Source organism: Nanorana parkeri, unplaced genomic scaffold, assembly GCF_000935625.1.
Source record: "Nanorana parkeri isolate BGI_ZX_2015 unplaced genomic scaffold, ASM93562v1 scaffold32, whole genome shotgun sequence".
Taxonomy (NCBI): domain Eukaryota; kingdom Metazoa; phylum Chordata; class Amphibia; order Anura; family Dicroglossidae; genus Nanorana; species Nanorana parkeri.
In genome coordinates this window covers 1377513-1395780 of record NW_017306300.1, presented here as the reverse complement: position 1 = coordinate 1395780, position 18268 = coordinate 1377513, and the positions used below count along the sequence as shown (strand labels likewise).

The 18268-nt window shown below is 38.9% G+C and overlaps 1 protein-coding gene across 1 annotated transcript in view; it reads left to right on the top strand.

Annotated features, from left to right (window-relative positions):
• Nucleotides 1–18268, top strand: part of PCDH15 (protocadherin related 15) — a 553205-nt gene that overhangs the window by 519424 nt on the left and 15513 nt on the right. Inside the window, exons 28-29 of the mRNA XM_018568452.1 lie at nt 15421–15442; nt 17204–17242. Coding sequence (XP_018423954.1) covers nt 15421–15442; nt 17204–17242 — 61 coding nt within the window. The remainder of the gene's footprint in view (nt 1–15420; nt 15443–17203; nt 17243–18268) is intronic.

Here is an 18268-nt window from a genome sequence, read left to right as displayed (position 1 = left end):
TACACATTTGCACAATAAACATTTATTTATGTTTTAAAATAAAGTCTTCCTAATGTGATGACTTTAGAAAGTCTGCTGTGTACACTCCCATTGCTCTTCACTTCATTCACACTTCCTTTAACTTAAAAAAAGCAGTGCATGTTGATTCTGGTCACGTGCACATCTGTCAGGCCAGGTAATTGGGCCGGGAGTGGAACCCCTTGGCAGGGACGAAAACAAGTCCAAGATCACAGTAAAAAAAAGGGTAATCCAATAGAGTAGTCAAGTCCAGGTCCAGGTTGTGACAGGCAGCAAGATTCGTAGGCGAAGGGTCAGGCGAAAGGGTCGGTAGCCGGGAAGTCAGATCAACAGATAGGTTCACAGGAGGGAGCTGGGTGTTCACCATAAGGTAGAATAACTCAGCAATGAGTCAAGGCTTTGACCAGCTTTATATACACAGGGAACCCAGGACCGCCCCCTGGCTGCCAGGGCAAACAGGAAGCTTCCCTAGTCAGGAGCCAAATCGCAAGGCCGAGGGCAGTTGGTGAGTGCTGGAGTCCTCCCCTAGCCTGAGTAGCACCTGGAATGTGGGATGGCGCAAGCACACTACTCACGCATGTGCACCGGCAATCCCAGCGCCAGATGCCCTGCCAGGAGGAGGATGAGCCTGTGCCCGATGCCCGCGCCGGCGAGCCTGGTGAGGAATGGCACCCCTGGGTCCCTGACAACATCTTTCTTTGCCTACAACTCCCATGAGGCAGAGAGGAATCATCTCTCCCTGCACACAGCTGCCTCCTCCCCCCTCCCCCTCCTCCACCCTCTGCTCACTGACAGTTTCACTGATTGTAATCTCTTCTGCAATGCTCGGAATGATCAAAACTACTTGCAACAGCTTTACAACAAATCTACAACAAGCATCAAATTTACAACAATCTACACAGAGAAACAACTTTATTTCAAATGTAGGCGCCATATCCTCTGTGACTGTGTGTAATGCCCAGGTTACAGGTTATCAGGTTATGTAAAGTTTTAATGGATCTCAGCAGTGGATCTAGCCGCTCCATAAGATACTTGCATTTTAAGGAGTCCTTTTATGACGTTTCAAATCAATTCATATACTTACACTACTTTCAATAAACAATATATACATTTAATTATGTATAGCTGAATATAGTGTTCTGTCCAGTGTTTAGCTTTAACTGGCATTATGTACATATGAAAGGAAAGTCATGTGCATAACATAAATCTAAATGATTGTTTTAGTGCATTGATAAATTAAACTTCCTAACAGTCATCACTCATGAAAAACAGATCTATCCAACCATTTTGACAGCTAGTCCCAACATTTTCTGACAGCTACAGAATTGTGTTGGGGGAGGCAGATCAGGCCATACGGGCACATTTAAGGTTCATAGATGGATTTTAATTTAGTTTGCTGATTGAAAAAAAAATGTTAAATGATGTCAACATATTACTTCTAAATTAGATTTTAGTTTTTGATTTTAGATCTCCTTTAAAAATAATCAGGAGAATGGTGGCATGAAGGAGTACCTTATTATCAAGCAGGTTCGGACTGACAACACATGGGGCCCCCGGGCAATACAAGATTATGGGGCCCCCTTGTGCTCCGCCCATATACAAGTCCCACCCACACGCCCCACCTGCATAGACATTCTTGTGTCACAGAAATGTTTTCTCCACATTATTTTTCAAATAGTGGGCCAATTCACTAAGAGATGAATTGCCGGTGAACTGGTGGGAGAATTTCAAAATCTAGACCAATATAGACTATTTGAAAGTGAGCTAAATAGCAGAATGCATGGCAGACCTCAGACCCGAACCAATACACGTCACACTTCAGACCAGAACCAATACATGGCAGAACTCGGGCCGGAACCAATGCACGGCAGATTGGGCAGTTAGAATGACACATACACAGCAGCCATCACACACAGTCTGATCCCTGTGGGATGTCATCCACACACACGCGTTAATGGGCAGCTCCTTCCATGCCAGCACACGTGCTCTCCTTTAGCAGGTGGGTGCAGTTGTGTTAAAGCGGCGACAGTAGTGTCTGTTGGACCCGGGAGACGGGGGACACTGCCACTTTAACACAGCTGCATCTACTAGTTTGGCTGCGGCTTAGGCGAAAACAGCAAAGTGATGGCACACACAGCTGCCTTTCCTTTAGTGGTGACTCTAGGAACAATATATGGGGGGGCAGATAAGATACTACAATCAAATCTAGGGGGGGGGCACTAATCATTTTCATTGCATGTTGCAAACCGCTGGGAGCAGAGAGCTGATTTAATTGCGGATGGCATCTGCACCCCGCGGTTGCGACATGTAGTCCAACGCCGACCACAATACTGAATACCGCAACCGTCGGGCACCGATGCCATCCACAATTAAATCAGCTATTGGTGCCCGGTAGGTGAGGAATACAGCATGGGCTTACTGGCAACTTTTACCAAAGGAGCAAGTACAACCCAGAGGCCCATGGTGCAGCAACTTGGCCCCCCTCTCGCTCTGCCTCTTCCCCGCCCCTGCCTGCCACTTTTGCCATCCATGTAACAGTAAACGGTCGGGTGATGTGAGGAGTCACTACTAATTCCATGAAAGGGATGACTGGCTGGGGGATGGTGCTCTCCTCCCACTTGTACAGCAATGAAGAATATCAACAGCTATATAGGACTATAAATCCCAGCAATACATTATACAGCAATGCAGAATACCACCAGCTATATAGGAATACATTATACACACATTGTTTACTATTGGCTATTGCAAATTGAAATAGCCAATAGTAATGTCCCAATGTTAAAGAGGACACTTTATTCTGTTAACCCATTAAGAAGGCTTAATGACTCGTTAATAGGACAAATTGCATCCATTCTCTCATATACAAATGATTTCAGCCGAAGGACGGCTGAAATCAGCCGTACCAGCCTGAAGTGAATAGCCGAACAGTGTTCGGCTCACTTCACTTCTGATCGGTCATTCACTCGGCTGCCCTCGGCAGCTTCGTGAATAGACCCCTAAGATGGAGAAGGTACTCTCCATCTTTGCAAATGGGAGGTTACGATACACCACTGGTGGAACATCAGAACAGGTTTGAAAAACATGGACCTAATAATTTAGCTTTAGGTCATTATTTTTTTTATAATCTAGGACGTTGTTTAATAATAATATCAGCAAATCATTTCCCATGCTAGTTAGAACCATGCTTATACTTAAAGCAAATAATAAAAAGCCTACAATTATCTAGAAGTATGTTTGTAGATTGTCATTACTAAACATTTCCAAAGGTGTGTTTGTTGTTTTTTATAGATATGGGTAAAATCCACTCTAAAAGTGGTTGCTAGATTTTTTATTCATTTGTTAAATGGTGATTTATACAGAGAAATAATGTTCATGCTAATATCACTAACATTCAGAAAGAGCTCCAGGACAAATGCAGCTAAAGCATATTTATTTACAGTCAAGGGAGAAATTGACATTTGCATTGCATGTAATATCGCTGATTTCTGAAATAAAATGATGCCAAACTGTTTAAAAGCTGACACAAGTTACACAAGTTATTACTAAATCATAATAATTGGTTGGTCTGATATAACCAATTATGGACCTTGGGTGTGTAAGTTAAATTTGTAACATTAGCTGCTGGATCTGCTTCACATATTTCCTCCCAGATAACTAAACCCCTTTTTTTGCACATTCCAGACAATGAAAGTACAGAACAAATTAGAAGATGGTGCTGTTGATCTTGTATATCCCATGAAAGATAGACAAGTGTTAAACAAAACAATGTTTTTTTCTAAAATTAAGCACTTCAGGTTTGGATTAAAATCCTTATTGGCACACTCAAATAACACAATCTCCCATATGCCTAAAAAAAGAAAAAGAAAAAAACCTGTGTTCAGTTATCAATAAATATGCTTATTTAAATTGCGCCTTTTTTGAAAATAATAAAAGTTGTAAGGTATGCAATGTAAGCAATTTACACTAAAAACCTATACAAATGTATCTATTTAGCTTATTCTTTGATACCTCCAATAATTGACATCTGAGCTGTGTGGGGATACTTAATGTATGCATTAAACTAGGGTGTTATATATATGTGTTTGCCTTTTCTACTCAAATATTAACACTATGTATGTTACATTATTTTAAATGTATCTTTTTTTATTACAGTTTGCTTTTTTTATTTAATGTTTTATTTAGTGTAACTTTACTACCGCCTTAGGGACTGACATATGTAATAGCATACCCAAGTGGTGACAGTGGTGGTCACCTTTTTCAAAGATTTTAGAGGTCTAAATAGACCCCTGATGTATCCATTGTGTCCTGCAGATGGATTTCAGTAGGACAGCGTTTTTAAACTTCCACCCTAACACCATGCAAAACATGACCCCATAATTGGCTGATCACTCTGAGTCACAACCAAAAGCAAATCAGTGAATATGATACCCTTGATCATTGATTCATCCACTCTCCATTATGAATCTGAAAACAGTGGGGGAAAAGGGGATGCCCATTTTGTGAGGATTTTCAAATTATTAGCTGGCTTTGTAGTGGCTGAAACAACTTCTACAGTTTTCATTGAGGCTAGAGATCAACATTAGCTATGAGTTTGTTTTCAGTTCTTTAAGAGACCCATTTTGAGCATTTGAGGCCATCTAGGAGAGGGACAGCCATAATATAATGTATATGCTCTTGCACGTAAAATAAACCATTAACTGTTCTGATGCAAACATGGCAGTCAGAGCCAGCAGTAGATAGATTATGTTTACTTGAAATACTGCTCCTCTCAGATTTTCTGAGTTGGGTCTTCAAATTGTTGTCAAATCCTTAGTGATTTCAGCATGGCCTTTCCACTGACATCAATAAAGTTTGGCTGTGGGACGCTCAGGGACACAGGGCAGGTTTGGGCAGATTTACAAAGCAATGATTTCAGAAAAGCTGGGATTTAGGCAAGTATAACCTATTACAAACATGCTAACAAAAGAGATTGAAGCAGTGAATGATAATGCTCCAAAATTGTCTATTTATAAGACTACCGTGGTTACAGTTTTGCCCTTGATTGTAGTGGTAATTTGAATGTGGTTAATTTAATAGGAATTTTTAAAAAAACATTTTCCAAAGCATAAGAGCACAGAACATTTAAATTACAGCACAGCCACACAATATTTTACAGTCAGAATTTGTAACAATAGCAGATTTAAAGGACAGTGCTTCACAGAAAAAGTTTATGGTAGAAAAGAAATTTAGGTAGGATGATTCTTTTTATTACTAATCCTAATATTTTTCATAGACTTGTACAAAAACTCAGAAAGCTAAGGCACATGCTCAGAAAATAGAATGCATGTGCAGACAAAGCAGCTTAGTCCAAGTATAATGCGGCAGACCATATCAGAGTAATGAATATTTGAATACCTGGTACCTTTAAAAAAAAAATAAAAGTGAAAACTATGGCAATCATTCCACAAACTTCAAGAAAAATATTATAGAAGGTTGTTATTTGCATATATAGGAAAATGAATTGCATGCCTACCTGCCAATAAGATACAGGGCAATCCAAAATCTTACCACAAAGTTGTACATAGAGGAGAAAATACACACTCAGATTTTTTGGGAAAAAATTTGAAAATTGCACAATTATAATACTATTTCCAAAAACAATAAAATACACTGTTAAAATACACAGGGAAAGACAAGCAGTCATTTCACTGATGTCTTCAAACACATATCTACAGACTGCAGAAACAAGGAGCGTTCTCTTTAAATCACACCTTTTTGACATTATAAGATATTCCCTTGTACAACATTGAAAAAGCTGCAGATTTAACTAGGAGCTTAAAGATAAGTTATGGGGTTATTTGACACCAAATTATCTCAAATAAATGGAGTTCATCTTTAACTTTAAATACTAAACTCAAATGATTGGTTTCTACTGTTACTGCATTTTGCACTTCCTTTTGTTCTTTTCACTCACTTTATAAGTAAGCCCAATAGTGTTTCTATTCTTTCTGCGTTATTCACAATTTGTATGGCTTACTAACAATATATGGACCATGTTAGAATCTTTAGTGAGCTATGGTTTAGTCTTGCTTAATTTTTGCTAATAATTGCTCATATTAATTATCAGGTTCTGACCACCTCTGACACATAACTTTTTCTGCTTTTATTTGTCCTAAGGCTACTTGTCGTGACAACAGGCCTAATTCCCAAAGATGATAGGACTTAAAGCCTAACTGTAGGCTTGTCAGCTCACCATACCCCCAATGGAACCCTGCCCCCTATTGAAACATCCCCTACAGCAGGAGCAAACAATCTCTAAACTTACATTTTTTCTTACCTTACTTCTTCCTTAGTGATCTTAGGGCCTATTCACAATAGCCTGTGCGCTAAAAATCTCTGTTGTAATACGTTGTGACAGCTCCAGCAGCATGCACTGTATCACACACTGCCAGAGCAGTAATTGTTCAATTGTTTTTAAACTTTATATGGCGTGTACAGTGTGTACACTCCATTTAGGTCCACGCATCGCAGCTGTGCTGCCATGCAATGATCTGTGGTGCCATGCAATCCCCTGCAATAAAATGGATCTGGTGCTGTAGAATTCAGGCCACTGCTATAGTGTGAATGGACCCTAAATGCTGCAAAGAGCATCTGCATCATTCTCCTGTGGGTGCAGAGTGGGATCAGAGCATTGACACCCGTCAAATAAGGCTAGCGGTCATTCAACTCAGAAGAGGAGCGGCACTGGAACAGTGAGTGTGCAGGTGCAGAGATGGACATAGACAAGTACGGCAAGCAGAGAGGCTTTTTTCATTTTAAGACTGCATTGGGAGCTGAATGTTTTCAATTTATGTCCAAGATGGGCTTTTTAAGCAAAATGTATCACTGTAAAAATATTGCTTGAGAAGATACAGTAGTAAACCATGAGTACTTTTGAAACTTTTGAAATGGATTTTTGTGAAGTGCCTAAATCAATGACAAATGACAGCATAACATTAAAGAGATCTAAAAATATTAAAAGGGCTGATCTTAGAACAAATGCAGCAAATCAATGTAAACTTTCACACATAAGCCTTTGGTATATAAAAATCCTAAAAATTCAGAAACATTAAAAAGCATTGGTCGTGTAAAATAAAACAAAAAAACCCTCAACGATACTATTGGCAGAATAAAACTAAACCCTTGATCCTTAACTGATAGTTTTGGTCTAGGGTCTAAAATAAAAAAAAAGATATACACACCTGATCCTTGGTCCTGCCTAACTGCTAGGCCAATCCCAAAAGCCTCCTCTTCCCTGGGCTCTGGCAGTCTAATGACCACAGTGTATTAGACATGAGGATGCCAAGGGACATTCTGCCGCTGGATCGTAGGAGGAGAGAGGTGAGCGGTTTATGACGCAAGATTGAGGCTCAGGTGAGTATATTTTCTTTATTCGGTCCCCTATAGGAAAAAGTTAACCCTTGCGTTTTGGGGGTAGCCCCGCTGCAAGAGTTAATTTTTGTTCTGCCTGAAATTCTTCTTCAAAAAGGTACAAACATTATAAAACAGAAATTACTCAGTAAAAAGTCCATGTGCATGGTGCATGGTTCCCACCTGGGCGTTTTACAACAGCGCGTAGGAACATGCTGCAAAACGCCCTAAGCACAAAGAAGTACAGGAGCTTCTTTGGGGCATTTTGCTGCGCGTTTCCATTGGTATTCCCGAGTGCGGATCGGGGTTAACAAAGCGGTAACCCCGAGCCACACTCGGGAATACAGCGTACAGGTCTTACCTTGTCCGCGATCCCCGCTGTGTCTTCGGTGGCTGCCGACTTCTGGGTTCCATCCCTTGCGAGCAGCGGCGGCGCAGGGGGGCGGAGCCGGCGCAAAGTTTAAAAGTGAAACTAAAAAATATTTTTTTTTTTTAAATAGAGAAAATAAAGGAAAAAACAAACAAAAAATCATACCGCCAGTGAAACGCGGGTTTCACTGATCGAAAACACTCAAAAAAACCAGCGGAAAAACGGCATTAAAAAATGCTCAGGTGTGAACCCAGCCTTATTGATTGGTCTTTGTGTCCAAGAGGGGGAGATTTCTCTTGTTCCCTCTCCTATTGAGAGGGTAAAATAATGTAGGAGACAGCAAAAGAAAAAAGAAAAATAGGTCCTACTCCTTTCCATTCTATTTACAATAAAAACAAAGCTTTTGGCTGGCATTGGATTCACATGACAGGGGAGTAATTACAGGACAGTATGGTCCAGCATAGAAATGTTTTAAAGTATATGTAAATCAGACCTTTTTTATAAACACAGCATGTAAAGCATCTATCAAAATAGCCCTCTTTCTAATAAGGTCTGCCCATGCCCTTGTAGTACATTAGGAGTAGCTTGTTTCTGCTCTCTTTAAAGTAGTGTCTTTGGCACCTCCGGGATAATTCGTCTAAGGCTACAGCAGGCACACTTGTCTGTGTGCCTTCCATTTATCAATTTGATCTCTATATAAATATCTGTAGAACCTATTTCAGCTATGCTCTATTATTTTATTAATCTCTGTCCATGACTTTGCCTTCTACAGAGTTAAATCTGAATTAATAGTGTTAGAGCTGGTTTAAATGGTAAAATTGGGCTATCCCTAGGCAAAACCTAATCTCTAATAAAAAAAATAGAATATGTAGGATGTGTAGCTCCTCTATAAATCAATGTCAGTCACTTATGTCATTTACATCTATGCTACAAGGATTTCATTTTTTAACACAAGCTATAGGTTAAAAAAACAGGACCATCTTTTATCTGCGTATAAATCACAACCTCCCTCTTCCCCTGACCACCTGCTTTAGAACACATTTCCAAGATAACACTTTTACCAGGAAAGAAGGATATTAAGTTCCATAAGGCAATTAATATTTTTATTTACTGCTTGCAGCTAAAATCGAGTGTTGGGAGCCAGTTAATCATATTTCTTACGTTTGACACAGACCATTTGCTCTTGGGAATTACCCCCTCTTCAAACCTGGCAGATTTGTTTTATGCTAAGGAGATGAGAAGAAGCTGCCGGGCTAGGCCATCAAATTTTAAGTATCCCATTAAGTATGATCACATGCATGCCACACATCTCCAGTGGAGATTGTGCTAGACAGTAGGAAAAGTATTTTGAAAGTCAGGAAAGGTTAAATTTTATGGGCCTGGTGCCATGTGCAGTTCCTCACATGATATAGCAGCTGTCTACATTTTTATAGACCTCTTTTCTAAATTTTATATTCTAAAAGGTCCCTTATGATAACTAGGTACAAAAGAAGATATATTGCAGTTTTATCTTAAAGAAGACCTTTGTAAAAAGTTATTTGAAAAAAAGAGTAAAATGCACCTCCATATCAACAACTCTAATTCCAATTAACTGGTGCACTCCCTTAACAACCAATAAATTATGTGTGACTTACCAGAAGTGAATGATTAAATCTTGCAGGCAGACAGGAGCACTGTGGAAATTATGCATTATATTCAATATTTTTATGAGAATATACAATGGTAGAAAATAACGAATACTACAATAATGACAATATCTGAAAAGTCCATATACAAGTGTTCTAAGTCAATTAAATTGCAACACTGACTCTGGAAACACAGGCAGCAAAAAAAATGCCAAAAGCGGATCTAACTATTCTCTACTCTTCAACACTAGTCTAGAACTGATCTTTAAATAACATAGTTGAGTTTAATGAAGCTTGAAATTGAGTATTTTTTTTGGGGGGGGGATGTTAGGGGTGTCCCTGACATTAATATCATGCCCTTTAGGACTGCTAGGAATTTTAAGGGGTACTGCAACACCTAAACAATAAGAAAAGAACACGGAGTCCCCCCTAAAATCCCTTTCCAGACCCTTAATCCGGGCAGCAGCCTAGCAGGGCAGGAAGAGGAGAACAAGCAAGTGGCCCCCTCCCTCTACCATACCAGGCCACATGCCATCGTCATTGGGAGGATGCTTTTCCAGGGAGGACCCCCTGAAAAAGCACCTTGTCCTCATGCCAATGGGGACATGGGCCTCTTCCCCATAACCCTGGCCTGGTGGTTGTGGGGGTCTGTGGGCAGTGAGGCTCATCTGCATCTGGGTACCCCCTTTCATAAAGGGGGCATCCAGATGCCGTCCCCCATTGTGAATGAGTAAGTGGTTTATTTTACAATGTATTTATTTATTTTTACAAATTAGACTTTTTTGTTTACAGTTAACCTCAAACATCAACCAGTCTCAAGAACTACAGTTCCTCTCTTATTATTGTAAAATTATTTTTTATTTATCTATTTAGGTCAATTTGCACTCCGTTATAGACTCAGTTATAAACACGGTACCAGAACTACAGTATATAAAGGGAGACGGAAATGAAAACACAAGAACAGTGCTTAGAATTTCAGAAAAGTGTTATGGCTGCTTTCCTTTATCAGCCACTGTTGTAAAAGGTTTTAAAAACATACTTGTTATGCTGGTTGCATTAAGTAGCATACTTCACTTTCAGTTTCTCTGTGGCAAAACTTTACAGTACTGTGTTATGCACTGCAATACCAACACTAAAAGGGAAAAAGCATGTGTTCTATAATAAGTGTCAAATGCCTGATAAATAGGCGAGTCACACATAAGGTTATACATTTGGGTATACAGGCGGAGTGAAACACCTGCTGCCTCTCTCCGATTTCTTAGTACTTTATAGGTAAGATTTCTCTGCCATAGTTCTTGGCCCTTTGCCTAGCCCTATGCTTTGAATCCCACACCTGCTACAGTAAGGGTATTCCCACCTCTCCAGCTGCATTTTTCATAATATAGAATACATCGAAAAATAAACAGTGGAAGACCTCTTGTTATATATCTGTAGCAAGTGTGGAGACCAGTAATCCCAATGCTAGAGCCCTCAGCAAATAGAATAAACTGTACAACTGAATAAAAAGTTAAATATATAGTTAGATATACTGTTCTTTTCAAAATGTACCTTTTATATTAGCTCTAAGTAAAAAATAAATAATCTTTCAGCTTTTTAAATAGCAATTTCTTCATCGCAGAACCAGTATAAATATATTTTAACAATTGACCAACTTTAATATCAAATAATAATAGAGATGTCCCATCCTATTAAGCCTCCACACTTTGTTCCCCATTTGCTTGATTCAACTACAAGAATAGTAGAAGTGCCTAAAAGAAACATAGCAGTAGAACATTCAATATGTACTGGTAATAGGAGGGTGATAACAAGGCACCACAGAGTGGAGTACAAACCGCTGCCTTATAGTCTTCCTCTGTGTACCTCACACCAGTGCATGGGCCATATACAGGTAATGACTTTGCTACAAGTCTAAGCTCAGCCAGTCCATCCTTGCATGATGTAATGCAATGAGAGCACCTCACTGTCCTTACTTGCTCATGCAGCACATAATGTATGGAGCAAAGTAAAATTTGCATATTATATTTACCCCCGATTCAATACCTCCAGCAGCACATACAGGAATACAGTGTTATGTACCCTTACAATGTCTAGACAACCTATGGCTAGTTTGTGCTTACAGGTCCAGCTTAAAGTCAATCTCATGTAAGAATCATAAAAGCTGCCACCAAAGAGCTCTCCTTTTAAAAATTATTGTTCTCTTGCCATCATGCTAAAACTTTGGCTTTAGTGTTTTTTTAATCACTGACTCAGACCAGTATAGACATATAGAGATTCTGACACTTTTATGACTCATTTACAACATGCCTCTTCAAGGCTTCAAGGTCTGTCACTTGTTAGCACTTAAGTCAGACACATCGAAGCAACTAGCATTTTCTTTATAGTGGCCAGCATGTGTACTTTCTTCATGACAGTGTAATTTTACAGTCATCATACTTTATTTTTTCACCACACCACTGTAAAATAACTGGCAAGGGCATTTTGTTTGCTTATTGCAATGTAAAGTCAACACATTCTGCAAGAGTGCCGGGGCTAGTATTGGTACAGACATGTACCTCATTCTTTCTCTAAACCTATGTTGTAATTTTCCCATAAATCTGTCACTCCTCCTCAAAACCTTAGCCACTCAACATTCATCAGCCTTGAATATCCATTACACGTCTCCAAAAATCCAATTAAGTTCTCACTTCTCTTCCAAATCTAAGTTACTTATCAGATATCCTCCTCAATCCTCCTTCAAAGCTCAGTCATTTGTTAGTTATTATCACCACTACCAAACCTCAGTTACTTCTCTGTCATACTACCTCTTCTCCTAATCTCAGTTGCTCATTACTTAGTTATCCTTTTAATACATCCTCCAAACTGCTGTTGTTCAGCATTCATTGTCCTTGAACATAATCTCACATTGCGGATCATACACACTAGGTGCACGGTCATGCATTTTTAATTGTCACAAAGCTCAGTGGACGCACTGGGGGTGATTTACTAACCTAAACACACGCACACACTAGGTGCGTGTGATTTTTACACAGCAAAACGTATTTATCAACCAAAAAGTCTCTAAAAGCATATTTTCACTAATGCCATATATGGAAAAATCATGCACATGATGCATATATAATGCTGCTTCACAGTTTAGACAAAAATGGTTAGCTCATGCATTTACATTCCTGCATTCATCAACGCAAGCAACACAACATAGAGCTAATTTACACAACATCACCTTGCAAATTCATGCAGGGCTTTGCACAACACACCTGCTGGTGTTTAGATTCCACCCATAGATCATGCTGGGAGGGAACACACTACAGAGGTGTATACATGTTCGTGGTGTGTTTATAAGGTTAGTAAATCAACCCCACTGTGTCACTAGAGGGACAGATAATTAAAAAGTAGGCAGATGCTAGAGCAGGGTAACTCCACAGACTCCTGGTCAAAGGAAAGAGCATAAACATAATCAGGTCCTAAACAGAGTCCTGGTTCCAGACACATTAAAGGAGCAATGACTGACAATAGCAGAAGTAACAAGCTAATGATGAGGATACGCGCAAACAATCGGAGTACAAATGCAGCCCAAAAAAATACACAGGAATAATACATAGCATTACAGAAAGACAAAAGTCAGAGTCAGAAACACCTCTGTCCAGGAAATGAGCCAACAGACTAACCTATTGATTGGTCACAGGCTGTATATTCTGCAGTCTATTTAAGCTTTTTGATTAGGGTACCGACGTGCACTGTGGACCAGAAAATGGTGAAGACTCAAGTGCGATTGTTTTATCATTATGTTGCATATAAAATGCAGGAAGGCTTGGTACAGCAAATGCATAGCATAAAACAAACAAACCATCTGCTTGTCTGAGTCATTAACTAAACTTAGGTCAGTTTCTAGGAAACAGGTTGCCACCTAATAGATTTAAAAAAAAAAAATACATAGCAATTGTACCTTTTTTAGTGCTCTCTTTAAGGGTGGTGAGATCTCTTTAAGGGTAGTGCAGCATTAACAACATTACAATTTTTGAAAATCATGTCAGCTCAAATGTTAAAAATGAATTTGAGATATAATCATCTGTACTGTAACTGCAACTTAAATTTGGTTGTTGACATTTTGACCCCTCTTTAATCCTTTAAAACAGAATGTGGTTTTATAAAAGATGCTTTATAATAATTACATTTGTAATATGCCTTGCCAAAATAGCCAGGTACGGAAAAACAGCTGCAGACGAGTTTCATGTGTTTTTTATATACAGTAGTTTTGTTGATGCATTTAACAAGTGACAGTTTCTAAAATCACACATTGTCTACTATGCTTTCTACTAAATTCTATAGCAAAAAACTTTTAAATGTGTATTTTAAACATATCTTGCTTTAAAGGGAACACCATCATTGGGTCTTTTGTGTTGCCTTAAACCAAATTCAAAAGTCCTCGGAGCACTATTATTAGTACCTATTAGGCAGCAAAAGAAACCTAATTAAAATCTGTTTTGAGTATGTCAATAAACAAATAGCTGCATCTATTAACAAAAGCTTAATAAAGGCACATTTGTACAGTGTGGACCCAACTTCGATCTATAGTATCCCCTCAATCAACAATCAACAGAAAAAAAAGTATTGTATGAGAAATTAAACCTATGATCACAAAACAAATATCACTAATGACTCTTGAGTATAGTTAAATATATGCAGCTGTATATCTACTACTACAACAGAAGTCTATGCAGCAGATACAGGGCCTGAACAAAGTTTATGTTGGAGAATTATCCCTTTTACTACATATTGAAGTCTGAGGAGGTGCACTGTGATATTAATCAAGTGTGGCAGTCAGTGGCGTAACCAGAGTTACGGGCGCCGGGGGCAGACATTTTTCCCCCCCCATTATATAAACATCCACTGGAACTGTACTTCGCACACCCACACATGTTTTTATTTTAATTTTTTCACATTTTTCAAATATTTTAATTTTATTAATTTTTTTATAAACTTTTTTAATTCATTTTTATTAATTATTTTGTTATAACATTTTTGTATTTATTACTTAACTTTTTGGGGCTTCGGTGAAATATTAGGGGTCTAAACAGACCCCTGATATTTCCCTTTTAAAATAGAAAAGAGATTGAGAACACAGAGTCCTCAATCTCTTTTTCTGTATCCCGTTATCAATGAACAGGAATGCTTTATGAGTGTTCCTGTTCATTGATAACATAGTACGTTTTCTATAACCACAATTATTAATGAACAGGAGGTGATGTAGATCACTCCCATTCATTCATAATTGAGGATACAGTAATCATACCATATCCTCAATTATATACAAACACTAAGCGATCACTGATCGCTGAGTGTTTGCTCTCGCTCTCCTCTGACACGCTGTCACAGGAGGCTGAGCGAGCAGTGCACGGAGGAGAGCCCAGCCTCCTGTGACAGCGTGGGCTGTCTCCGCCCCCACACCGCTCTACCGGACTGTGATAGGCGGCTGAGCGGTGTGGGAGTAGAGACACCGGCCACTCATGGCGGTCTCCTCCCGCAGCGCTCGGCTGTCACTTTCAATCCTCCCCGCTGGGACAAAGCAGCACCCAGCGAGGAAGAGAGAAATCACGGCTGCACCGACAAAACGGCAGGAAAATGGCACTTTCGGCATTTAGCCAAAAGTGCCCCCCTTCAGCTTTACGCCAGGGGCCAGTTGTGCTGCCTTGAAAAAATATGTTTATTTTAAACATATATAGGTTTTAATTTGTTAAAAATAATAACAAAAACAAGGTATATACCGAATACTAACAAAGTGCATATGTTCAGACCCTGACCACAATAGAGGAAAACTATGGGATATGTAAAACAGGTATGAAAATATTAAATTGGCTTTATGAAAAGAAATAAATAAAATGTCTTATCATGACCCAATTTACTGGTTATGATACATATGATTCATCAAAATATGTTTCAGATATACTGTATATCCATACAAATGTGAATTTGTATTTCCTAAAATTGTAAATTTACTACAATATTTCTCTTTTGCAGGCGAGGATATGCTCATCCCGAGGTATGAATCATATTTCAGTTTCTGTTGTTCTAGTATACAGTCATTAATCTGGAATTACAATATTGTTCAGAGCAAGGATATTTACAAATAACTTCCCATCATTCTAAGTCATCTCAATAGTACCAACTACTGTCATGATCACACTGTAACATGTTACATGGTTAAGAAAAAATGTTTTCCAGTATATAATCATTGAAGTGATCTTTTATATATTCATTGATGATGACAAATATAACAGTATTCTGAATGTATCAATAAGGAAAGGAATAGTCTTCAACAATTGTTGATAGGGAGCCATTAATATAAAAATTGTATTGTTCTAGCAACCAACAAAATCCTTGTTTCCTTCAACTTTTTCTTGTAGCCCGCTTTTCATGCATTATACCCTTTATGTTATATTGGATATACAAGAGTAATAATATTTAATATTTCAAGTTTTATCTAGTGGCATTTGGCACATTTACAGGAAATCTGTTGTGAGGAAGTATGGAGGTTTGAGCTGATGACCACTGGTCCAGAAAATATGACTTCTATTAGTGTCTTGTTGCTCTGTTGTTTCAATCAGAACAGCTGCTAGATTTAAACTGACAAGGATGACCAGTAACACAATCATTGTGCAGCACCTCTTGGCAAAGAGCGAAGTGTGCAACTGTAATTTGCAAAAACTGCTGCCTCACCTCCCAATACATAATTTGTAAAACCTACACAACAATGTTTTTAAGATATTAAGGCGTATCTAAACCTAAAAACAATAATGGAATATATTGGAGCTTACCGATCCTTACATGTGATAAGTGCATCAGTTTCCTATTGTTTTCCTTTATTTTCACCTGGTGATCCAGTCAGTAACACACTTTTTGTCTTAGGGTGGCTCCACTCTATGAAGGAGCAACAGAGCCACCCTTGGAAAGCAGCATTGCCAACCTCTGGAGTTGGTATAGTTAGGTGGAGTTTGAATTAATGAGTTAGTGAACTCCATTTAAATCTGCTACTACATCTAACGCTTATAGCCCTCGTTCACACCTGACCGTTTTGTAGCACGTTCTACGCTCAACGAACGCTCTACAAAAGGGTCAAAAATATAAATTGCATTGTAGTCAATGGACTCGTTCCCACCTTGCCGTATTTCCGCCCGTCCCTAATGACCTACAAAACGGCCCACGCCTGAAAAGGTCCAGGTACTACTTTGGGCCGTTTTGTAGGGCGTTTTCCATTGGGATACAGCCAAGTAGCCTTCGGGGTCGCACAACTTTTTTACCGCGAATCGCGGTAAAAAAACGTGCGACAGACGCGCATATTACAATACGCCTAGGTGTGAATGGGGCCTTAAGCAGTTACAGCAACAGTTTTTTTTCTTTCTATTTGGGATAAAGGTTTTACATAAATGAATAAAAGATAACCATTGTAACCACCCCTGTCAGCATTAAATGGGTTGTCTCAACCCTCTAACTGCCACTTTTGAAGATAGTGTGACTGAAGTAAATCTGGTTTAAAAAGAAAAAAGGGGCAGGAGCTTTTAGACATAATGGGGGAACTGCAAGAGGAAGATACCAGGCCAAATTCAGATACTTACACTGCTTGCATTTAAAATGTTTAATGAATATACAGCTGCACTATTCTGTGTGTGTATATATATATACACACATATATATACATACACAGAGTGTGTGTGTGTGTGTATAATTTTCTTACTATTCTCTCTTCTTCTTTCCCTTCACTTACCTGCATCTGTCATATGCCTGTAATTTTCATTTGAACCAGCAACAGCAATTGCTGAGGCCATCTCTTCTAAAACCTGAGGTATTTCTTCATTGTTTACTTTCTTCTACAATATAAATCTGCATGTTGTCACTGTTAAAAGGTCCTATCAACAAAACTTTTCACCAGACTTATGCATAACCTAAGTGAATACATATAACTGTATTAGTCAATATGTTTTGCGGATTGGTCACCTAAGAGCACATGCAAATGTCTGTCCTTGTGCATGCATGCTCACTCTCTCTCATATATATGTATATACATACACACACAGAGTGGTGTTAGAAAGTACACCCTCTTTGAATTACATGGTTTTAAGTATCAGGACATAATAAAAAAAATCATCTGGTCCTTAGCAGGTCTTAGAATTAGGTAAATACAACATCAAATCCACAACAACACATGACATATTACACTGTGCCATTATTTATTTTGCAAACATAAAGCTAACATGAAGAAGCCATGTGTGAAAAACTAAGTACACCTTATGATTCAATGGCTTGTAGAACCACCTTCAGCAGCAATAACTTGTAGTAATTGTTTTCTGTTTTACTGTATGACTATCAGTCTCACAGCCCTGTGGAGGAATGTTGGCCCACTCTTCTTTACAATGTTGTTTAAGTTCATTGAGGTTTGTGGGCATTTGTTTATGCACAGCTCTCTTAAGGTCCCGCCACAGAATTTCAATCCGGTTGAGTTCTGGACTTTGACTGGACCATTGCAACACCTTGATTCTATACTTTTTTTCTAGCCATTATGTTATAGATTTGCTGACGTGCTTGGGATCATTGTCCTGTTGAATGACCCAATTTCAGCCAAGCTTTAGCTGTTGGACAGATGGCTTCACATTAGACTATAGAATACTTTGGTATAGAGAAGAGTTGATGGTCAACTCAATGACTGCAAGGTGCCCAAGTCCTGTGGCTGCTAAACAAGACAAAATCACATCACTCCTTCACCGCTATCCTTGCCAGTTGGTATGAGGGGTTTCTGCTGATATGCTGCATTTGGTTTTCGCCAAACTAGGTGCAGTACATTATGGCTAAACATCTTCACTCTGGTATCGCC